The sequence below is a fragment of the Leopardus geoffroyi genome, chromosome E3 (genome assembly GCF_018350155.1).
Source record: "Leopardus geoffroyi isolate Oge1 chromosome E3, O.geoffroyi_Oge1_pat1.0, whole genome shotgun sequence".
NCBI classification, from domain to species: domain Eukaryota; kingdom Metazoa; phylum Chordata; class Mammalia; order Carnivora; family Felidae; genus Leopardus; species Leopardus geoffroyi.
The window spans coordinates 818260-842201 of record NC_059340.1 but is presented as its reverse complement, the minus strand read 5'-3'; the positions used below and the strand labels follow the sequence as shown (position 1 = coordinate 842201).

The 23942-nt window shown below is 62.1% G+C and overlaps 2 protein-coding genes across 3 annotated transcripts in view; one reads left to right on the top strand and one right to left on the bottom strand.

Annotated features, from left to right (window-relative positions):
* Positions 1-23942, top strand: part of CE3H7orf50 (chromosome E3 C7orf50 homolog) — a 120883-nt gene that overhangs the window by 46466 nt on the left and 50475 nt on the right. The window lies entirely within an intron of this gene.
* GPER1 (G protein-coupled estrogen receptor 1) lies at positions 1299-6274 on the bottom strand. Its single transcript, XM_045460707.1, has 2 exons — positions 5877-6274; positions 1299-3611 (listed from the first exon to the last, which is right to left on the bottom strand). The coding sequence occupies exon 2, from the start codon at positions 3285-3287 to the stop codon at positions 2208-2210; it is 1080 nt and encodes a 359-aa protein (XP_045316663.1). The 5' UTR covers positions 3288-3611; positions 5877-6274; the 3' UTR covers positions 1299-2207.

Below are 23942 nucleotides of genomic sequence, written 5' to 3'. Positions count from 1 at the left end.
ACTTGGTGACGAGCAGGGAATGAAGGCCAGGGGCTTGGGCAGTGCCTTCTGCCCCAGCTGGGCCCTGGTGGGGGGGGGCAGAGCCCACCCGAGAAGCTGTTCACAGAGAGCTCTGAGGACGCGGGAGGGAAGGCATCTTAGACCCCCTCCCGGCTCTTAGAGGATCAGGTGTGTCAACGGCGTGTCTGTGCCCTTTGCGGACTTGTGACTTTTGCGGGTTCTGGGGAGGCGGAGGGCGGAGGGAGGACTCTTCCCTGGAAGTTACTCCGGCATCTAGATCACCGGCTCACCCTCACCGTGGCTGTAGGGTGGGTGTTCTGGGGCAGCGCCGCGGGCCGGCTCATGCGGCAACCCCACGGTGGTGTTCCACACGCCTGACCTGCTGGTTCGTGGGAACCGTCCCCAGCTGTCGGTCGGTCTTCCTGTCCTGCATTTGGGATGTTTATTTAGAAAGTGAGTCTTAAGTGGGACTTCGGTGCTGGAGACGGCATTTCTGCGAGGTCACAGTTGGTCACTGAAAATATTTACTTGGGACGGATACTCTCTCTCTTGGTGATTTGCACCCATAAAACCCATTTAAACTACAGACGGCTCATTTTCCTGTTACCTAAACACTGTCTCACCTCTCCTTCGGGAAGCCTTGCCTGTGTGAAGGTCCTTGAGGGCCCCACTTTTCTGGGGAGGCGGTCCCCTGAGTGGAGTATGTGGGGCAGGAGGAGTAGGGTTTGATCCTGGCTTAGCCCGCACTGGAGACCAGGGGCCCCCAACCCCAGCCCACACTGGAGGCCGGGGGTCCCCAGTCATAGCCCGCATTGGAGCCCACGGCTTTCCAGGCAGCATGAATGGACGGGGCCCCTCTGGCCTCAGCCACGTTGGAAGGCAGGGGCCGTAGCTTGTGTGCCTTAGAGGATGGGGTCCCCAGGCTGGTCCGTCCGTGTCAGAGGACGGGAAGCCACCCCCACCGAGCTGCCTCAGGAGCACCCTGAGCTACTACAGACTCCACGCCTGATGCGGACAGTACAGAACCTTCTGGAACCTTCTGGTCCGTCTGCAGTAAAGCTCACTTTGGCCCCTGGAGGTTGTGCGGCAGTGTCTGACATCTTAGAGACGCCGGTGCGTGCAGGCGACCGGATGTTGATGCTGACCTCGTGAGGGAGGATGGGCGGTGAGCCCCAGGTGTGTGTTTTCCTCGTGAGGAAAGACCGACTGCGCTGCCGGGGCCCCAGCCCACCCCCGCCCCCGCCCCCGCCCCCATCCCCTGCCCCCCATCCACGGGGAACAACCCGCAGCACTGAGAATCAGCACGTGACTATGTTTTATTGACAAGGCCTCACCGTTCCTGGCGGTCGCGAGGTTTTCTCTTCTACATTTTAGGGTGAACGGTTTACGCTGCCTTCATCTTCACCCCCACCATTGTTCCCAGAGGCCAGCTTTGTACCGCGCACGCTGGCTCCACCCCCCCCCTCACCCCCCCGACCTGCCCCTCGCGGTCTCAGTCCGTGGTGGCGTGGGTGCAGGTAACACCGTAAACGGGCAGCGGTGGGCCGGCGACCCGGACAGCAGCGGCGGCTCTGGGTGGAGAAGAACCTTCCGGCAGAGGCAGCTCGGGTGCTCGGGTCACTTAGCCGGCGACGGCGAGCGGCTGTTCTGAGCGGGCTGCCGGGAGAAGGGCTTCTCCGTTCCTGTCTCGCCCGAGCACACTTGTCCGTACCACAAGGAAGCCACGTGCCACCGACGTGGAGAACGGACCACACCGTCCAAGTCAGATCTGCTCAGCGTGTTCTGTCCAGGCTTCCTTTTTCCCAAGGATGGCAGATTTACGGCGGATCGACCTCAAAACTGAGGGATTTCCTCCAAAGCGTCCCCTTCTTTCTGCTTTCATTGGCCGGCGTGAGACACGTCTTCTGCTACGGGACACAGTGGGTGTGGAGTGGAGCGTGAGCCCACGCTCGTCCCCGTGCCCAGCCGCCAGCGCCACGAGCTGCCGCCGTGAGCGGGGGTGGGGAGCCCCGGTGCTGTGCGCACGGCCCAGAGTCAAGGTGGCCGGCGGTGAGGGCTCCTCAGAGCCTAGGTGTGCCCGCAGCTGGGCACGGACGGTCCGGCACGTTCCGACCGGGCTCGGGCTGTGGCGTGCGGCCCAGCCCTTCCTCCGCCTGGCCGCGGGGCCGACTCAGCGTTTGGTCTCCGCCGGTGCGGCTCCGCCGTCTCTACACCGCGCTGCTGAACTTCACGTCAGACTGTTCGGTGCTCTCCGGGATGACTGCCTTCAGGGCAGCGTGGCAGAAGCGGTTCAGGGCCGACACGCTGGTTTTCTGCTCGATGTACAGCCTCAGTTTGTCCCTGAAGGTCTCCCCCAGGAAGCTGTAGATAAGGGGGTTCAGGCAGCTGTTGGAGAAAGCCGCGAGGTTGACGATGTGGCCGGTCAGGGGGTAGGCGTGGCGGAAGGACTGCTGGCAGGGAGCGGCTCCTGGCTGCGTGCGCTGCAGCAGGTGAACGCTGATGAACACGTTCTCGGGCAGCCAGCAGATGAAGAAGACGAGGACCACGGCGAAGATCATGCGGAGGGCTTTCTGCCTCCGGGGGCGCAGGCCGCGGTGCTTGTGAGCCTTGACGAGAACCCGGACGATGAGCGAGTAGCACAGGCCGATGATGGCGAAGGGGATGATGAAGCCCAGGGTGACCTCGAGCCACTGGATCTCCTTGACGTCCGCGAAGCAGAAGCAGACCTCCTCCGTGTGCTGCAGGTGCACCGCGGTGAAGGGCACCAGCGTGGCGGAGACGGAGGCCATCCAGATGAGGCCGCAGCTCAGCCTGGCGTGGTGCTTGGTGCGGAACGGGCCGGAGCGCATGGCCTTGGCCAGGGCGAGGTAGCGGTCGAAGCTCATCCACGTGAGGAAGAAGATGCTGCTGTACATGTTGATCTGCAGGAAGAGGGACATGAAGGTACACAGCACGGCGATGTCGTAGTACTGCTCGTCCAGGTTGAACACCTCGATCAGGGAGTCGGCCACCAGGATGAGGTCGGCCGCCGCCAGGTTGATGAAGTACAGGTCGGGGATGGTCATCTTCTCCCGGAAGCTGATGTTCACCACCAGTATCAGGATGTTCCCCACGAAGCCAATGGGGAAGAGGAAGATGGTGTAGAGGCAGGACAGGAAAAGCCCGATCACGTACTGCTGGTGCTCGGAGAGCTCGCCCGTCTGGTTTGCCGGGGCGCTGCCGGGGAGCGTGCGGGACAGGTTGAGCTCCGGGGAGGTGCCGTTGTAAGCGGCCGCGTGCGTCTCCATGCCAGAGACGGGCGCTGGGGGCGTCTCGTCCGTGTCCCCGGGGGCACAGCTGTCAAGGTCTGCCGCACGGCTCACAGAAACCCGACGTGAACAGTCAGTCCGTCTCCGGAAAGACAGGCGATGCTCTGTGAAGTGAGCCAGGCGCTCGCAAAATCCGAACTCCTCCCGGGCAGCGCTGGAGGCGGCGCGGGTCTGTTCCGCGGGCAGCCGGGCAGCCGGAAAAGGCCCTCCATGTCCACGCCACGGGCGGCGCCTCGCCTGGGCCCCTGGGGGGCGGCGGCCGCCGCGGTCAGGCCCGCCGGGTGGCGCTCACCACCCGCACACCTGAGAGAAAGAGACAGAAGAGCGGTGAGTCTGTGACTCGAGCCTTCACGGCTCTCCGCCAGGACGGAGGCCGTGGCGGCGGGTGGCCCGGGGGGACGGGTGGGGTGGGACGTGAGGTCCTGGCGTCTCGGAGATTTGGTTGTCACTGAGCTGAGGGAGAGGAGTTAAGTGCAGAAAGTGCCCCATTTTCTGTCCCCGGGGCTCCCGGGCCGCTCAGTCCGAACCGGAGCCTGGGCGGTGAGTCATGCTGAAGGGCGGTGGACGCCTTTCTTAAAAATAGCCGAATAGCAGGCTCATGAAGTAACGCGGCCGTTGGGTCTGGACCTCTCAGGAAAAGTACTCTCTGCCAGCAGAGGAAATCAAATTTATTTCGGCAGCTGTTGGAAGGAGGACCAAGATGGGAAGGGAAAAACCCAGCGTCTGTGAAGACAGCGGACCCGGGGTGCTTGGAGGAAGCTGGAGCAGAGTCTCTCACGGTGCGACAGAAAACAGATCTAGGTTTTCCTGCTCCCCACGCTCGGGTGCCCCCACACGGAACTTTCTTCGTGATATGACCTGAAGGACCGAAAACAGTCCTTGGTTTCGGAAATAGTGTTCACTCAGCGTTTTGATAAACTATCTGAAACAGCGACTACGTTTCTGCAGTGACGTCTGTAACCTAGAAACTGCGTTAAAAAAGCCTCAGCCGCCCACAGGTCTCGTGTCCGAGGCCGCCCACCGCGACCCGGCTCGGCCCGAGAGTCGGGGGGAGAGGGAGGGGAGTGCTGTCGGCGGCCGTGTCTGGGCCGCCACCGCTGGGGGTGCTCCCGGCCTCCCGGGGCCGGGGGCCCCCACAGAGGCCGAGGAAGCCGGCCCTGGCGCGTTAAAACAGCCTTGAGTTGTCTTTCTCCCGAGGGTTTTTGTTTGACCCCGTGAGACGGTCGGGGATCACTTTCGAAGTGTCGCCCAACCAGACTAGACACTCACCGAACCCCTGCTCAGAAGTCTTGCTCCAAAGGAAACCCCGAAAAGCAGAGCAGAGAAAGACCAGTCTCGGCCTTCAGGTCAGACAGTGATAGAGAAGCGTTCGGCAGGCTTTGCTGGGCCGGCGTGGAGACGTCTGTGCTCTGTGTTGTGTCGTGTGTAGCAGATAATGCCAGCGTGGACCTCATGAATGTCTAGCGTTTAAAGCCTCCCTCGTTAACTTGTGTGTAAGGAGCACGCAGAGCGCTTGTTTGGCTCTCTAAACACGGAAACCTGGGCCGCTTCCGACCGTCTTCAGAGGAAGACACAGTGAGGGGCCCTCGGCGCGCGCTTCCCGTCGTTGTCAACATAGGCTGCGCGGGCAGTTTTAAAGTGAGTCCTCTGCTCCTTTCCCACGCACGTGAACCCGCTGATCCTTGACAAATACTCTTATTGTCACCGTGTAATGACGGGACGCGGGAACGAGTATGAGCTGGCTACTGACACGGCACCCTCGCGAAGGTGGACCATGGATCTATAAAGGCAGGTGTCATTGTGGTCTCGTTTTGGTTCGAGTTTCCACTGCCTGTCCAGCTCTAGAAAACTAAAACCAGGGGCTCAGTCGGTTGGGCGTCCGACTTCGGCTCTGGTCATGATGTCACAGTTCGTGGGTTTGAGCCCCGCGTTGGGCTCTGTGCTGACAGCTCGGAGCCTGGAGGCTGCTTGGGATTCTGTGTCTCCCCGCCCCCCCCCCCCCCCCCTTCTCAGCTCATGCTCCGTCTCAAAAATGAATGAACATTAAAAAAAAAAAAAAAAAAAAAACCAAAAACTAAAACCACATTTTGTCAGGCCAGCTGGCTGTGTATCTTTGTGAAGGAACACCGGTCCACCCCACTGTGTCGCCGGGCAAGCGTTTTCGTTGACTGGCTAACGTCCTAACCGGAGGCAGAGCCTCCCTTGACCAGCCTAACGACAGAGCGCCGGGGAGTCGGGGGACTGCCGCGCTGGGCACGCGTTACGGAAAGGACCTTTGCAAAGCCTCTGCCCCGCAGCCCCGCTGGGGCTGAGCCAGGTGCGGGTTCGTGTGTGCGGAGTAGATAGAGGCTTTGTTGCCTCGGTGCCTCTCTCACTGCAGGGTGGCCCGTGTGCCCCCCGTCTGCGTCCAGCTGTGACCACAGCGTGCCGCACCTGACGCGGGACCGCCGAGCCGGGCCCGCCCGCGCTCTCTCCTCCCGTGACGGAAGAGGCTGCACGGCGGGTCCGCGGACTCCCACCGCGGCACCGACCCGAACGCAGAACCGGGAACCCGGGACCGAGACTCACCTGCGATGCAGCCGGCCACCCCAGCCCAGGCCGGCTCCGCACAGGCCCTTCTCGTGTCCCTGGGAGGGCTTGTCGGCCGGCCTCGGCAGGTGCGCTCCCGGCAGGCTGGAGGTGCGGCCGAGACTCTCCCTTGGGTGGCAGGGATTCTGGCCTCGCTTCCCCCCGTCGAAGAATGCCGGAGCGGTGGCCCTGCGAGGGGACGCCTGCCTGGGGCACGAGGCTGACCGGCCAGAACTCCCGTCATTGCTGCGGACTCGGAGGCACCGCTGGCTTTATAGGCTTCCCAGGGCCGCCCATTGTGCTCTGCTGGACGGCCTCCCGAGGAGGCCGGCGTTAACCATTTTTTTGCCGGCTACTTTTCGCCCACGCCGTGGCAGTGAGCCCAGGCCCACCATGCGTTTTTATGGAAGTTTCCAGACTTAACTGCTTTTCCTCACCCGCTGATACGACTTTCTTAAGTTTGAAAGCATCGTTAAGTAGGTTTTGTATACCTTTTAGATGATGACCCATCGTCACCTACTGGAACTTAAATACTCTTGCTTGTTTTTAAAACTAAACGGTAAATTTCCTGAACCTACAGAGTAGTGTGCAGATTATACAGGGAATTTAACCTAGGAATTTCACAAAGGCATTTGCAGAAAAAATTTAACCCTAAGATATGGCAGGTATTTGGGGCCAGCATGTCAGGAAGCAGAGTGGTTTCTCTGCCGTGGGGATGAATCGTGTCTCTGTCTCCTTCCCTTTACTCTGGAAACCGCCGGAGTGCACCTGCCCTGCAGGCTCTGTGACCAGCCACGGCCACAGCCCTTGTGCGGGGGTGGGGGGGGCTCGGTCCCCAGTCCCAGGGCCTGACTGCCCCGCGAGTAGTAGCTGCTGTCTCCCGGCACCCCGGCGGCCTGGAGAGAGGCTGGCAGAGCCGCCCCGGCCCCAGGCGCGTTCCCAGGCACACGCGTCGGGTCTGGAGGGCCTCTAGGACCTGCGGGCCCTGGCTGCTTGCACCAGCTAATGCGGTTGTCAGGGACATCACGTTTTCGTTGATCTCGTACCTCCCTCTTGGTGGCTTTTTTCTTTTTAAGTCCTTTTGAAGTTGTGAGATTGAAAACTGAGGGCCATCTTTCGTATTTCTGAGCGTGAATGAACCAAATGGCAGCGGCTGGCACCGTGGAGGCTGCCGCGTGCTCCTCCCGGAGGGGAGAGAGGCAGCTTTCAGGCTGGAAACGGAGGCGTCTGGCGGCCCGCGGGTCGTCGGCACTGGGCGCCCCTCCGGTCACCTGCACGGTGGCGGCTAGCGCGGCCCCCCTTCACGGTCTGTTTTTACAGAGCCCGTTTCAAACGAGCTTGAAGGTGTTTTGAATGATCATAGCTTCACATCTTTCAGATATTTGTTTTGGGAAATATACACGTTTATCAACAGAGAATGCCGTGTTAAATTTCTTTGGGATAAATCTTTAACACCCAGCGTTCTTTCCGACTTAGGATTGAGCCATGATCCCGATCTGTTAGCTTCTTACAGTTTTGAATGACATCGTGACATCGCGGATGCCATTGTAAGCTGAGACCTACTTCAGCCGGCCGCTCCCTCGCACGATTGCGACGCTGCAAGTGCCCAAGGACACCATTTTGAAAGAAATGAGTCATGAGAAAGTTAAAACTTCTTCTTGAGTTAAAAATAAATAAATAAAATAAAAACCTAAGCCTTGAAATAGCCAAGACACGTCACGTAAAAACAGCCGCGGACTGCTTGCCCCAGCCCGTGGCCTGCTGGCCCGCGGCCCCACTGGGCCCCGTGGCCGGGGAGGACCTCCCGGTATCTCCGGGGGTCCCCTCTGCGCACCCTGCTGAGTTCACAGCGAGCTGGAGGGCGCTGAGGCTGGCCCGCTGACGTGGACGAGCCTGGGGCTGCCAGGTCTCAGGGCACCAGAGGCGGTCACCTGTCGGCCCTCGCGACTAGTTACCATAAGGGACAGAACCCTGCTTTTAGGGTTTCAGTCCACTGAACCCGAGCTGGCGTTTGCGTGGCCAGGGATGAGAGCATCTCGCGGGCATCTTGTAATGCGTGGAGACTTCCTGTGAATTTAAAAATCTCCCCTTACAGAGCGTTCACACGAGGCTTCATTTGCTAAGCACTGAGTGTGTTGCATCCACTGGCCCATGTAACCCTCGCCGAGCACCCAGTGCTGCCCACGTGAGAAGCCTGAGCTCAAGCACGGTGGCCCTGAGCCTCAGTCTGGCCCACTCTGAGGCCCAGGGTCCTCACTGGCACGCAGCGTGCTTCCCACGTGGCTGGTGCCCTGTAACAAGATTGTCTCAGTGCTGAACTGGACTCGTTTGCAGGTTTTTCTGTCCGTCCCCAGGATGGGATGATAGGGAAACGTCAAAGGAAATCAAGTCTGGTCAGCTTTCATTTAGTTAAATTTGCAGATGCAGCTCGGTGACGGGCATGGCGCAGAGCACAGACATGTAGTAAAGCCAGGAGGCCTGCCTGGCTGAGGGGACCACGGGAACCCTCACCCTCATTCCCAGGTGCTCCGGGTCCATCGCTCCAGGTCCATCTGCGTGCGGCGGTCGACCTTCCCCACATCCCCGCTCCCGCCAGCCCTGCTCCTCTGTGACAAAGAATTGTGCCCCCACCCGCAGAGGGACCCCTGAGGTGCAACGCACCGCCCCGGAGGGAGGACGCCCAGTCTCTGAATTGCCAGGCCCTGCTTTCTCCCTCTGCGGTCAGCCGCCCCATGACCCTGGGTAAAGTGGGGGTGCGTGGGGCGTGGTTGGAGCCGCGTGATGCTGGACACCCGCCATCTGTCGTCCTTGTCCTCGGGTGGGGTCCTTCCTTCACCAGGCGGCCTGCCTCACCAGACGCCGGCATGGTCCCGGACGGCTGGGCCCCCATTTCCCGTGGCTGCCACAGGGAGAGCGCGTGTCCATCCAAGGGGTTCGCAGGGCAGCCAGCGGGACTCGGCTCACGGTTGGGACCCCGAGCGACGTGGCCGCCAAGCGTCAGAGCCCGTCGTTGGCAGGAAGCACGGCCCGGCCGGTGCGCTGCTTGAGGCGGTGGGGGGGGGGGGGGGGGCCGGCGGGCGACACCGCCCACACTGCCTTTCGTGCATTTTCTCTGCTTAGCCGAGCTGGGGGAAGCCGGGAGCCCCTGCCCGTGCCTGGGCAGTAGGTTTCTTTGAGACGCTTACGAAGCCCCTCTGGGTCTCGTCCTCACGAGACCTAACCCTAACCCTAACCCTGAGCACTCAGGCAAGCACCACCTCTGTAAAGACCGAGGCCAGGCCTAGAGCGGCGGGGGCACGAGCGTGGCCGAGGATCGCTGCGCATGCTCCCCTCAGGGAAGCCGAGGGGCTCAGTCTGCCGCAGGCTGGCCGGGCGAGGAGTGGGCGGTTAGGAGACACTGCAAGCCCGCCTCGAGTCCGTAGACATCGGCCGGGGCCGAGTGTCAGAACCCGGCATTCTGGACGAACCTGGGGTGGGGGGGCGCCCACCGGGCACCCCGTCCCGTTTGAGCTCTGCGCCCGTGCCCCCAGGAGCGTGCGCGTCGGCACTGCCATCCGTGCGACCCCGGCGGCAGGCAGTCCTGGGCGCGTGCAAAGGTGTGTGTCCAGACCGGGGCGCGCCGAACGGACGCCGTCTGCGCGGAGGCCGTTCCTTAGAGAAAAATCGACGGGAGTCCACAGACCCGCCATGCGGCCTCTTCCGTCACGGGGAGGGATCGTAGGTGTCCAGGTGGCGGCCGGCCTCCGCGCAGCCTCGCTCCCCGCTCACCCTCGGGCACTTTGTGACACCGTGAAGGCGCAGTCCCCATGGTTTCGCTGCTGTTGACTCTTTGGACAGCTGGGCCCCTCTCGGCCGTTGCCCGGAGCTCTCCGCACATTTCCTCCAGTCCTTTGAGAGCGAGGTGCCAGCGGCAGCCGGAGCGCAGCGCGTGAGGCTCGCACAGGTTAGGGATGGACAGTGCACGCGCGGTTCTGCCTGGGGCCGTCCGCCAGTGGCACGTCCTAGGAGATCTTGCTGGAGACCTGGGTCGACCTGGCTCCTCAGGGAGAGGCTCAGAGCCGGAGGAAGTGGCTTCCCCCTCCCCCTCCCCCTCCCCCCCCCCCCTCAGTTCTGACTCATCCTTGTGAAATCGAGCTCTCCTGTCAGCCTCCTGGGTGCGCGTCTCACCCCACTGCTGGAAAGCCACGGTTCTGCACGCTGCCTTGCTTCTCTGTGGCTCCTGACCCTTCTCTTGGCTCTGTCCTTGAAAAGCTCCCGTGGTCAGTGTGTCCCATCTGTCCCCAGATGGGGGGTCAGCGGACAAGACCTGCATGGCACGTGCGACAGCCGCCCGTCCCCACGGGGCCTGCTGTTCCTGGGGCACCTTCATGTTCCAGAGGACCGGCTTCCCCACCTCCTGTCCGGTCAGAGCAGGACCTCCTGGTGTCTCAGACGTTGGGCCTCTTTATACGATTTGTTTTAAGAAAGGATCCTACCGCTCGAAAGAAAACGTTTGAGAACCACCGACTGACATTCCTGTGGCTGGGTTCTAAAACTATCCCTTTAGCCAGAATGCTGAGAAACTCAGTGGGATCAGATTCTCTAGGCCTGGTTTCCGTGTCTGCTGTCCCAGCCCCAGTCAGCCGTTTCTCTGAGGAGCGCCGAACACCCGTGAGCCTCACCCCTCTTTCGGGTCGCAAACTCACAGGCTGTCGGTGTCTGTTACTATGTATTTGTACGTTAATTAGGTCCTTCCGCCTCTGGCCGTGCATGAGTAACGTAAGGGGGCTTGCCATAAGCCATCAAAAGCTGGATAAAATAAAAGAATGAGCTGTTTTGAGACGTTGGGACGGTAGGCAGTGTGGGACCGTGGCCTCTGAGGAGGAAGCGAGTGCAGTGAGCCCCTGTTCTCACCCGGGCACCCGTCCGGAGTCAGGAGGGGTTCCTAGCAGCGCAGGATGACCGGACCTCGTTGAGGGGATGGGATTGGATTTCTGGAAGCCTGCCGGAGCTGGAATTGGCAGGAGACCGGGCTGGGGAGTGGGGAGCCACGCTGAGAAAGGGCCCCCGAGGTCTGGAGAGCTGAACATGTCTGCGTGCAAAGTGCAGACAGTTGAGGCCGAGCTAGGAGCAACCAGAGGCCACAAGCTGACCCGCTCCCAGAGTGTGCATCATGCTGGTCCGTGTCCTAATTTGCTGGTCAGGAGAGAGGTGTTTTTGAGCATTTACGACAAAGAGGAGAGACGGGGTGCTTGAGTATTTAGGCCCCTCCAGACCTCACTAACAAAGCTTAAACACAGCTCTCCAGAGACTCCCGCAGATCTACAAGGAGCAAAGTGTCCTCCAGAGTGAACTTCAGTCCTTTTTAAAAGGAGATCCTGAGTGTGAAGTTCACCACTCAACAAGGGACGTTCACAACGTCCAGCATCCCATCCAGTAAAAAATTATTATATCGCGTGGGAAGGAGCGGCCCTCACACGTCAGCCGGGATGCCCTTTGTCCCGCTTGAGCCTCCTGGAGGGACGGAGCGTCTTCCCTTCCAGGGGCTCCCAACTTCCTTGTTCGCCCCCTGCCAGCCTCTCCGGATGTGCGGGCGTGGGACTCACACCTGCCTGCCGTCCACGGCACAGGCCGTGTGGGTGTGCCAGCACACAGAGGAGCAGAAACGGAAGGGGAGGGGCTGTTTAAGCATCAAGTGTTTTAATGGCGTGTTACAGAAGCTCCTTAACCACACGACCCAAATCCTGTTTTTGCAAAGAAGTGGCATCAGCATTGAAGACAGGCTTGCAGACGGCACGCCTTGGCCGTTAGCTTGCAGAGGAACGTAAAATAGCCCTAAGAGTGGAAGCCACCCAGACAAAGGAGGGTTACTCAGCCCCGGAAAGAAGGGAGCCGTGAAGCCAAGAACGACGCGGAGGCACCTTCGATCCAGGTTACTGCGTGAAGGAAGCCAGTCTGGAGAGGCCGCACCCTGGGTGATCCCAGCCGAGTGGCCTTCTGGGAAAGGCGGGGCCAGGGAGCCGGTAGAGGACGGGGGGGGGGGGGGGGGGGGGGGGGGGGGGTGGATAGGCAGGGCACGGGGGGGTGTCTTAGGGCAGTGGGTACTCTCTGTGATGCCTTAATGAAGGACATGTGTCAATATAGGTCTGTCTGCACCCCAGGAGTGAGCCCACATGGGAACTGGGACTCTGGGTGACGGTGACGTGTCGATGTAGGTCCATCCCATCCATGTTGTGACAAACGCTCCATCTGGTGGGGGTGTCACTGCGGGGAGGGTGTGTGGGTGTTCCCTCCATTCCCTCTCAGTTCAGTTGCAAACCTAGTAAAATTGCCCTAAACAGTAAAGTTTTGATAAAAAATCAAAGCTCTCTAAGGCGTGGGTTTGCTACAACCAGAGAGACACCTTCCTTTGCCTGTCTCCTTTCTCTGTTCAACCAAGAAAATCTTGGTTTTTGTTTTTGTTTTTTAATCTTTATTTTTGAGACAGAGCGCAAGCGGGGGCGGGGCAAAGAGAGAGGGAGACACAGAATCCCAAGCAGGCTCCAGGCTCTGAGCTGTCGGCACAGAGCCCAACACGGGGCTCGAACTCACGGACTGTGAGATCATGACCCTGATCCGAAGTCGGACGCTTAACCGACGGAGCCACCCAGGCACCCCAACCAGGAAGATCTTAATATAAATGTAGCAAGAATGGTAAATGTAAATTTTGGATTAAGATTAATCATTGAACCTCGTATTTTATGTTTCATATGTTACCAGCCTTTCTGCAAATAATGTCAAATAGAGCGGCAGAGGCTTTAGGCACAGAGCTTTTCGCGGGCCACCCAGAGCTCCTGGCGGTGGGCACCGGCTGCCTGCCAGGCCACAGCGAGGCAGGAAGCGTCTCATGATGCTTTATCGGCACGCGGGTGACACTCTCAGACTCCGCCGATGGTGGCAAATTTAGAAAGATCAAAGCAAACTTCTTTGCTCCTGGTGCTACTTGCGTGGGCCAAACTCTCAGTGTTAAAAGGTAACCAGGTAAGAGCCCTTCAGGGCCAGATTATAACAGGGCCAGAAATTCTGTCGTTGTCGTCGTCTGACCGGGTTAGGGCTAGAGACCGGTGCCGGCCAGCGGACACGCTAACCGTGGAATCGCCCATTAGAATTGAGGACCCGTCAGCCCAGTCAGATGTGTTCCGGCCGGCTCCTGCCCCGACACTCACTGCACCCTGGATTCGCAGGGTTTCCTGTCTCTGCAAAGCCTTGGTTTGAGCCAAGCTCTGGAGCGTGTGCGTAAGTGGAGCCGAATGCCAGGAAGCTCGTTCTCCGCGCCTTCAGACGATCCTGTTCCCTACCCGCCAGGCACGCCCCCTCATCGCCCGTCTTGCTCGTCTGCTGCATCGCCTCCCCCCCCCACCCCCCACCCTCTTCAGGGACAAGCCGTCCCGGGCCTCTCCCTTCCGGCACTGCCGGGGGAGGCCTGGGTGAAGTGCTCCGGGATGCTGAGCAGGACCGGCCTGCGGGGCCCGTGGAGGAGGAGGCCGGCCAGGGAAGCCACACGGCTCTCCCCAAACAGGACCTGCTCCACAGGGCTCGTGAGGAGCTCGTCCCCGGGCGAACCCCCGTCCCTCTGCAGCGTTAGCCGGGCCTGCCACAGGAGTGCGGGTCCTACGCCGGCCGGCGGGCAGACGCGCTCGGGGCGGCGGCCGGAACCACGGGGGGAGCAGGGGCCATGTCCCTCTGGGGAGGGGCTGCCCGCCGGGCCGGCCCGAAGCCCGGGCTGACCTTCACGACTTCATATTCGGGCCGGGTGGTCGGCGGGTCTCCCTGGCACAGAGTGGCTTCGTACGGCACCCCGGACATGCCTGGTGGGGCCACCGGCCCCGGGGAGCTGCAGGAGGCGCGGCCCGCCGCGGCAGCCGGGCTCGCCGCAGGCCCGCGGGCACCCTTGGCAGCCGGGTGCAGGCGGGGAGGAGAACCCCGCGGCGGGAACTTGAAGGGCATCGCCAGCCTCACGTACTGCGTGTCGAAGTAGCGGATGTGGGCCGGGAAGGAGAGGACGGCACAGCCCGGGTTGCTGGCGGCGCTGAGCGAGTGCAGCGTCACCAGCACCTTGGTGATGGGCGGGGTCTGGCAGGAACGCGGGCAGGCCGCCCCACCGGCCTCGGCCCTTTACGTCGGCAGTCAGGCCGAAGAGCCCGGCCGCCAAGCTCGCCGGGACGCACGGGGCCACGTAGATGCACAGGCGCCTGGAGAGACGCTCTGTGCGGCGAAGACGTCTTCCACCGCCGTGGAGACGTGGCTCGGGTGCCGGGTGGTTCCCGTGGGGTCACCGTGGGGTCCCGCCAAGGGGTCGGGGGCTGTGTCTGTAGGAGGGGCCCCCACCATGGTGAGTGGGCACGGGGATTGGTGTGGCAGCCCCCTTCCCTACGCGGGGTGCCCTGGAGCAGGGGCCTGGGTGCCTGTGACACCGGGCAGGGGTGCAAGGACGTGCCCACAACGCTTTCCAGACGGCCCCTCGGCCCCTCATCCCCAACGTCAGCAGGACCGTTCTCGGCATGAGAGAAACGCCTTCTCCGAATGAGGTTACGTCCAAGCTCCGCCCCGAAGCGTGTGCATCAGGGGCCTTGATCCCCCAACGCAGCTGGAGGACCCGGTCCGGAGCCCCGCCAGCGAATCGCGCTCACTTCGGCCGGGGCTCTGCCTCGTGGCGGAACGGCCGCAGTACGCACGGTCGTGAACCACGTCGTCCAGCTTCTGGACCCAGAACAATTCTGACGGACTCTGGCCTGTCTGAGGGGACCGTGCTCGCAGCGCCCCCCGTAGAGACTGAAACGTGGCGCGCCCTGGCCTCTGCCCCCAGGGCCCCGGGGGGGGCCCTTGCGCTCGAGGCCGGGAGCTGTCTTACTGCCGCCGGGCTGTGAAGTCCTGAGTCAGGGCTTTAAGTGACAGTGCCGTCAGGCTCGCAGCCTTCCCAGCCGGTCCTTTGTCACAGAAATAATTCTGTTTCCGTGGACGTGTGTCCTCCCTGTTAAACTTTAGCTAAATAGCAGGTGAGGCTGCTCATTCTTCGAAGGAAGGCGAAGGAATAAAACCAGGAAGTTGATGTTAACGGAAGGCTCCCGGGCCCCATCGCCAGCTGTCATTTTCTTTGCGCGGCGCCCTGAGGGCCCGGCTGGCAGAGCCACGCGGTGTGGGCACCCTCGGCCAGCACGTGATTCAGAAGTAGAGCGCGCAGGTGAACGGCCTTTCTTCCCGCCATCACACGAGGGTGGTCTGAATAACACCCCGTTTACTAGACTCGCAGGTTGTCTCGCGCGGCGTCTTCGCGCACACAGACTCCTCGCGGGCTCTCCTCCTTGCCCCCTGACGCCCCCCGGCGCCTCACCTGTGTGACAGCTGTGGGGTGCACCGTCCGGGGGCTGGGGGGGACGCCTCGTGTGCTCGCTTGATCTGGCGCACGGACAGCTCTGCCCGCGGACTGACCCTGCTCTGACTGCTGCTCCGCACCCTGCCTCGGCACCCCTGCTCCGCACCCCTGCTCCTCGCCCCACCTCTGCACCCCTGCTCCGTGTCCCTGCTCCGGACCCCTCCCCTGCACCCCTGCTCCGCACCCCTGCTCTGCGCCCCACCTCCGCACCCCTGCTCCGTGTCCCTGCTCCGCACCCCTCCCCTGCACCCCTGCTCCGCACCCCATCTCCTCCGCACGCCACCTCTGCATCCCTGCTCTACACCCCTGCTCCGCGCCCCACCCCGACGCGACGTGAGCGCACATGTTCCCCAGGCGCCCATCTGGCCGGCTTTGTCCGAGAGACACGGTAAATCATGATGTTGTCCATTGCTGCTGCTTATGGTGATGAGTGATTCCCGGGCCGCTGAGGGACCTCACAATTAAGAATAGTGGCCGGACCGAGAGGAAGTGATTCGGCATGTTAATCTTTAATTAAGGCAAATTGGAAAGCAGATCCTGTGAACATTGACCACAGGTCGCGAAACCGCATTAGGCTGTCCCCGAGTCCGGTCCCTGCAGCTGACCAGTGTTCCGGGCACTTCCTGGGGCGAAGGGTATCGTCTTTGCCGGTGGTTTCGGGGGCATTCGTTGTCAGAGGCCCCCTGGCTTGTGCCAGTGCACTCTGTCATCTGATTTGGTGGCCGGGCTCTGGGTCACCCAGCCAGGAGGACAGAGGCCTTGAGAGCTCGTCCCAGGCTCATCAGCCTGTCGACTGCTTCTCGCCTCGCCCTGTGCTTTTCTCCAGAAGCAGGGGCGTTCCTTGGGGCCGAGGGGGCTCCAGCCTCACCGTGTCGTCTGCGTAGCGGGGCCGGGTGTCGGCCTCCACGCTTGCTCGTGTCTGTTCACCACCCGCCTGCTCGCCAGGCTCCAGGACAGCCCCTTCCCAGGCAGGGGGACATTCAAGGAAAGGAAGGCCCCAGTGTGTCCCAGCAGCACACAAAGCAGGGTGCTGTCTGTCCCCCCCGCCCAAGCTCCGTCTCCTGGGTTTAACTGAGGTTTGCCGGCTCTGGTCCTTGGGCCCCAAGAATGTGTGGGCAAAGGGTGCGGTTCTGGCACCTCTTTGTGCCTTCGGAATTGGGCCCAGGGGTGAGGCGTCCCGGCAGGCGACAAGGCCGGCTGTTGGTGAGGCCAGCCTGGGCGGGGCTGCCGGGCTCTCTCAGGTGGGCTCCTTCTGGGCCCAGGAGCACGGAGCCCTCTCCGGGCGGTGCCCCTGCTGCCCACGGCCCCGCCCGCCTTGTCTCTCCGCTGACAAGGAAGAGACCGAGGGGCCGAGGCTGCCACCAGGGGCCGGGCTGCTTGCCTCCTCTCTCCTCAGGGCCACCTTTGGGTGGTGTTTGGAAAGAGAACACGGAAACGTGGAAGACGGGTTCTCGTGAGATGTCCGTGATTCCTGCTCTCCCGCTGCTCTCGCACTCGCGTCCCTGGCTCTCAGCTCTTCCCCACGGCTTCTCTTGGGCCCGGCAGTCCTCCTCCCGCCCCCTCCCCCTGCTTCCTGTTCCCCCCAGAGGGGCGGAGGGCAGTGGGCAGAGAAGACACCGAGGTGGGCTCCCCAGAGTCAGGGCCTTCACTGGCGCCGTTGGGACGTCCCGAGTGTTGGAAGCACTTACGACGATTTCCTGAAACTTGACAGTTTTCCACAGGAGGTGGGGACGCGGCAAATCCTACTTCACGGCACAGGTGACTAAGCCACAGAGCAACGGAGTCATTTCTTCGGTCACCCGGGAACTTAAAGCACCAAGGCCTGACCCTGGACGTGCGACCCGAGACCCTGTACGTTTTCAAAATTGACGTTCGATAAAAATCACTCCTTGGGCGTATGCTCCAGAGGCGTCTAGTCACACACTCACCACCACACAGGGTCCCAACGGTTCCCTCCCCACTAAATCCCTCGGGGCCTTTTGGCAGTCAGCCCTCCCCTACACCGAACCCCCGGGCACCATCGCTGTGTGGTCTGCTCCTGTCGTGTGGACTTTTCCAGAATCCTCGTGCCTCAGGCACTTTCTCCCTCGGCGTGGTGCCGTGGTGCCAGGTCAGAGGTCATTGCTGTTTGATGCTGGGCAGTTCGGCCGCTCAGAGGGGTGGTTTGTGCATCTGCCACTCCAGGGACGTTTGGGTTAATTCCAGGATTTGGCTGTCACAGCTGCTTTACGGTTTTTATACACGAACGTACATTTTTACAGGCAAGCGTAGTATTTTTTCCCCTTGGGTGGATACTTACAAGCGGGAACGCGAGGTTTTCTTGTTTGTTGTTAAATTTTCCGTTTGATAAATGTGATGTTACGCGTTGTAAAGACGAGGCGTATGGTGTGTTCCTGTGAGGAGAGTCCCGCCGTGGTGGTGTTGGCGAGGCCTCCTGTTATCCTGTCTGCGGTCGTCAGCCGTATGCTGAGTCTCTGTCACCTTTGTCGCCTTTGTCACCTCCCGTTCACGTGTGTGTCCTTACACGTCGTTCGTTTTACTCCCACCCCCCTCCCTCTATAACCACCGTCTCCCTGGTTTTTTTCTTTAAGTTTATTTCAAAAGACGGAGAAGCGTGTGAGCAGGGGAGGGGCAGGAAGAGGGAGCGAGAATCCCAAGCAGGCTCCGCCCAACCCTGGGCTCCACCACGAGCCCTGAGACCATGACCTGAGCCCAAACCAACACTCTGAGCCACCCAGGTCCCTGCCATTTTTTACAGTAGGTTTAACCTCCTTAGCTTCCACGTGTGTGGAGTCACGCAGGGCTTGTCCTCTGATTTGCCTCGCTGAGTGTGGCGCGTGGCCGTTCCACGTGCCGGTCCACGTCACGGGTGGGTGCCGTCCCACTGTGCGCGTGCCCCGTGTCTTCCTGCGCCGTGCACCTGTCGATGCGCTCGGACTGTTTCTAACCTGACGTGAGGCAGCCCGTGTCGGTCCGCGAGGCCGTGCCGTTTCGCTTCCCTGCCAGAACCTGCACTTCCCACCCCTGTGCTAAAGCCCAGATCTTACCTGAGACTCCGAGTTCCCTGGAGACGAGCCGACCCTCCAGGACCGCCCGTGCTTTGTTCCAGTGCCAGTTTTGGGCTGAGAACCAGGGCTTCTGGGGCCCTTTTCTGAGCCACGAGGAAGGGCTGCCAAGGTCCAGCTCCAGGGTCCCCGGGGAGCTGGCCAAGGCCAGAGCCTTGAGAATTTTGTGTCCTTTACAGAAGCTCGTGGCTGTAGCTCCTCGGATAGTCTTCCAGGATGGGAGGAGGGTTGGTGCGCGGGGCTCCCTCGTCCTCCCGGAGCAGGGCTCTGGCCGGTGGTGCAGCCTGTGCTCCCCCGGGCCGTCCCCCTGCGGCTGCCTCCGCCCCCCAGGCTGCGTCGTTAGGGACCCGCATGCCGTGGTTGAGTCTCCCTCCCGTCCCTGGGGGCTGCGCTGGGCGCACTCGGGTCCCCGCTTCTGCGTGGTCCTCGTCATCCCCCCGAATGAGCAGTGGCTCCAGGGCTGTGACCCCGCCGCGGACCTCTGCCTGGTCTCTGGGTTTTCGCTCTCGTGTTTGTGTTTTGCTGGGTCCTTTCCAGTCCTGTGCCTGTCTCACAGGTGATCTGGGAAGGTCATAAGCTGCTTCTCTGTGTGGAAAGAGCATAAGCCTTTGAGGTCAGATGGGGGTGCGCTGCGTCTCCTGGGGGGAGGTGTGTGCATGTGTGCGCTTAAGCGTGTCCCCTGGAGGCAGCGTCCGGGCGATTCTGCTGTGCTCTCAGCCCGGCTGGCCAGCGGGCACACACCACGCCCTTGATGCCCCGCGTCCCCGTGCCTGCAGCCCCGTGGGTCCCACATGTGAACCTTCGGGCACTTGTCACTCGGGGCGCCATCATCTCTGGGCGCCGTGGCTTCTCCACCAGCTCGTGGCTTGGCAGGTGTGTGAGCGTGTGGTGGCCGCGTTACACGCTCTGTGTCAATCTGGTGGCAGGAAGGTGGGCAGACGTTGAGTTACACGATGGAGCACGTCGACGTCGACGGCCTCTTGCCCCGCCCGGGCCCTCGGGAGGATTCCTTCCCGCCGTGTCCGAGGCGCCAAGCCCTTCTCCCTCGTGGCCAGCTCCTCCCTCCCTGGCTCCCGCGCTCCCTCTGGCAGGACTTGGCTTCTTTAGCGCCTTCTGGTCTTGGCTGCGTAAATGTTTCCATCCCAGTCTCCTGTGCTCCCTGCAGACTGGGAGCCCTGGGGCCCGATGAGTCACCGTGCAGCCCATCTGCGGCCAGGCCCTGCGCCGCCGTCCAGCCCGGCCCGCTTGACGGAGGCGCAGCGTGGAGGGCGTGAGCTTTCGTGGACCCGTGGGCTGGGACGGGAACATGAGGGGCAGTGTGGCTGCTGGCCCACACCCTTCTGTGGGGACCTGCTGCCGGGCAGCCCCCTCGTCCCCATCCTGGTCGCCTGAAGACGCGAATTCCTGAGCTGTCCAGAATGTTGCCTGTGGCCTGTGGGGAAAATAACCTCCTTAAAACGGTGAAGAGTGAAGGTTTCTTTCCGTTTTCCTCCATTTGAGTCTCCTGAGACCTTCTTCATCTCTCCCGGACACACTTGATGTGCACACGTGCAGACACCTGCCTCCGGGAGACACACGCGGGCGCACCCCCCCCCCCCCCGGGGCACGCAGCTCATGCCCTCTGACCTGGAGGGAGCACCCGTTCTAACACAGTGGACGGATGCCCCGTCTCGCCTCTGTCCCCGCAGCCTTCGTGGGCACCTGTGTGTTCCTGTGTAGCTGGGAGGCCAGACCACACCTGTGGAATGGCTTGCCCCTCCTGTGAGGGCAGGCCTGGCTCTGGGCGCTCCTGTGATCTCTCTCTGACCCTGGGCATGCTTCCCCTGGGTCCCCTTGGCTCTGCAGCAGCGGGCTGGCAGAGACACAGTGAGTGGAGGGCCCCATCCTGGAAAGGCCCATCCTTTCAGTCGCTGTGAGAAGCTTCCCCCCCCCCGGTCTGAATGGTTCTCAGGGCAGAGACGACGGGGATCTCCCAGCTTAGGGGCACTCGTTTGTGTCCACCGGAAGCCCCGGGGGCCTTGCGTTTGCCGGCACTTTCCATCTAGCGTGCCTCGGACAGCCTCTCCTCCTCAAAGCTGAGCCTGGGAGAGCCGGTTTTGCAAACCCACCCGTGGTTTGGAGATGCACCGTCCATCCACGTGGCCCTGGTGGCTGGGCGCCATGGCCCTGCCCTCGTGGGCCATCAGGGCCGTAGCTCGAGAGACCCTGTAGCTGGAGCCCGGTTGGACAGGGCTGGTGGCCCCGTGAGTGAGACCGTGAGCCCCACAGAGCATCGCGGCAGAGGGCACTGCGCGGCCTGCTGTGGGGTCTGGGGCTGGCTGGGTGATCTGGAGGAGGGTGGGTGAGGGAGGAGGCGCCCGTTTTGACCCGATGGGAGGGTGTTGGTGTTCCGCGACCTTACGCTGTCTGCTTCCTGCCGGTCCCAGGACCACGTCCGATGCTGGCTCTCAGGGTGCGTGTCGCCCTGTTAGGGCCAGACTGGCCATCAGACTCTTATTTCTGTCCTCCCCCACATGGCCACTGCAGTGTCCTGTGTCCTGGACTGCAGTGTGGGACCTTCGGCACCTCATAGCCAGCCAGCTGCCTGGTGACGGGGTGCTGGGGCCACCGTGCGGCCCTGCACACCTCTCCCCTGCAGTCTCTGCTCTGCTGTCACTACCTTTCACGTCCGGCCCGGCCCTCTGCTGCCCTGACCCTCCTCGGGCTCCCGGCCGAGCCTGACTGGGAGCCACCTGCCCCCTCAGGGTCCCACGCGGGACCCAGCCCTGTCCCCAGAGGTTGAAGGCTCGGCCCCTGGGCTTCCGTCTTCGCCCTGTCCCAGCAGCAAGGGAACACTGGCGCTCTGTGGGCTGGGAGGCCCAGCTTTTCGCACCGTGGCTCTGTGATCTTGGACAAAGTGATCAGCCCCTGCGTGTACATCACCACCCACCATCTTTATGAGGATTTTGTCAGACGGGGTGGTGTGTGGGGGAGCCCGGTTCCCTCCCGCTTACGGAGAGGATTCAGCTGGTGGGGGGACCCTTTCCTTCCACACACACTGAGCGCCACCTGAACACAAAGCCCGCCTTGTGCGGAAGCCTGGCCGCCCCTGCTCGCGTTGAAAACTTGAACCTTCCTTCCCAGGCCTCTGGGTAGAAACGCTGCCAGGTCTGGGCTCCCAGCTCCTCCCGACCACAGTCGCGGAAAGAGCCCCCGCCCCCGCCCCCGATTCGTGCCCCCATGAAACATACACGTGCCAGATGTGGCTGCTGGAAGGCATACACTGTGCTCTGCCAGACCGAACCTTCTCCGTGTTCGTGCCCCCGCGCTAGCCACGCCTCTGGCGGCTTCAGTCGGCATCCAGATGTGTGTGTTGCCAGTGGACAAGCCTTTCCGGTTCTGTCTTCGGGACACAGCGCTGGAGCCACTGATCATCTTTTTTGAACGAGGAAGCCCTGAGCGGTCTGTTCAGTCACTTCCAGGCTGAAAGTCTAGGAAAATGAACTCTTTTACTTTTTACTGGAGCCAATCTACAGTATAAAGAAACCTGAGTTTTCAGAGTGAAACGTCGCTCAGCCGTGAAATCGCCCGTCCCCCGGCCGGCGGCTGAGCGGGTGGTGGGGAAGCAGACGGAGGCAGGGAAAGAAAAGGAAGCCCGGGGGGTCGGCGGCTGACTGTGCCAGGGCCTGTGAGCTGTGCAGGCGGCTCCTGTCCGTCTCTGGTCCTCCCCTCTCCATGAGCTCCCTTGCTGGCAGCGGCCGGGCAGAGACCTCCAGTTCTGTAAGGAGGACAGGAATTCAGTCTTAGGTCCTTCCAGCCACACAGGCTGCACTGGGAACAGCATATGCTTTGGCCACGTGACCCTGACAGGTTCAAGTCGGCCTAGTACAGTCACCGGCGTGGCGGCCGGAACAAGTAACGCGTGTGCCTCCCAGCGGATTCCACACGCTCAACAGTCCCTCCCAGAAAGCGGGCAGCGTCTGCAACTTGACATAGGACCTAAAACCCCACCCATAATACGGAAGCAGCACTCACAACCTGTCTAGCCGAGGGAAAGTCCCCCGAAGCCTTCCCTTGAGAGCACTCGGCCCCAGGGCCCGCGTTGGCACCACCCAGGCCGGGGCTTGGGGCTCTGCCCTCTGCCCCCTGACAACGGGGTGTGGGCGTCAGGCAGCCGGAGTCCTGAGCACAGAGGCGGACTGATCGCTTGTTGCCCTGCAGGTCTGTGCCTAGAGCCTCCCTCGGGGTCAGGCAGAGTCAGGGCGCTGTCGCCTGAAGGGCGCTGGTCACCCGTGGCCTGGCAAGGCTGGGCACGGGGCAGGTGCGAGTTTTGGAGGGAGGATGGGGTCAGCACGGAGAGTCAGGAAGTAGCCTGGGGGTCCCCAAATTCCTGAAGGAGGGGGCCTGCCTCAAGGAAGTAAGAGCTGAGACACGGGTTTGGACGCGTGGCTTCCCTGAGCCAGCACCGGCGAGAGACGTGACGTGCGGAGCCCTCTGCGTGTCTCCCCCGCCAGGTGTCTGCGTCCCTTATGCAGCTGGGGGACTTTCTCTGCAGCGCCCTGCCCGCTGGGGTCACTGATGGCACCCAAGGGCCGCGTGAGCTCCGTGCGAAACCCACAGAGGCTCCACAGAGGCGAAGGACGCCTCCGGGAGCCCCGCGCCAGCAAGGCTGGGGCTGGAGAGTGTTTTGTTTGAAGGTCTCTCACAACGTGTGGCCCCCACGGCAGTGTTGTTTGCTCGCGAGCAGCTGACAAGGAACCGGCCTGGGGCCTCTGTTCCCAGAGCCTGGGGTCTGAGGAGCTGCTTTGGAGTGGGGGAGCCTCCCAGAGGTTTGAGGACCACTGATAGGGGCTGAACTCCCCTAGAGATGGGAGACCTGGGGCCCGGAAGAGGGGGCTGGGCCACTGCCAGTCTCAGGCCTGCGTTCTCCTCTGGGCTCCCAGGGTGACGAGGTGCCTTGTCATTAGATCCCCGTGGCCACCAGCCCCCCATCCCTGACGAGCGTGCGTGGCCGATAGGGAAGAAAGGCCTCCAGCCCCTGGTGCACAGGCGAGCAGAGGAGCCCTGGGCTACGGCAGGGCCGGGCGTGCCTCCCTCGGCCCCCTGTGCGGGCGCTCGGGGGTCCGGAGCCCCTGTGTGCGACCCCAGCAGAGTCTCCAGGTTCCGAGTACCCGTGTGCAGCCCCAGACCACACCCCCCCCCCCCACCCCGCCGCTTCCTGTCGTGAGTAGGTTTACAGAGCTTCCCGCAGCTATTGGAAGGATGTCTGGGGATGACGCGGCCGGTGGGTGGGCACTGCCCCCAGAAAGGGCCCCTCCTGTGAACGGTGTCGTGGGGCGACGTTCTCATCAGTGGAATCTGGGCCCCCCTCCTTAGGCGAGAGTGAGCTCCCAGGGGGCAGTACCCGTTTCTGTCGTACGCTTTGGGGGCATCCTGCCTCCCACGCCCATGAGCTTGGGCCTTGGCGGTCTCTTCCTCCGAGAGCCCTGAGTTAGCAAAATAGCCTTCCCTGTGAACTCCCTCAGCCTCGTGGGGGAATTTCTGAGCTGCTGGACGAGCCACAGGCCTGGCTGGCCACCCGCCCCCTCCCCGCCCCGACCTCCTGTCTTCCTTAAGCTGACAAAACCATGG

Bases quoted from the DNA above. Each gene is read 5' to 3' on its own strand.
- GPER1 (XM_045460707.1), bottom strand. From the start codon at position 3,287: ATGGAGACGCACGCGGCCGCTTACAACGGCACCTCCCCGGAGCTCAAC.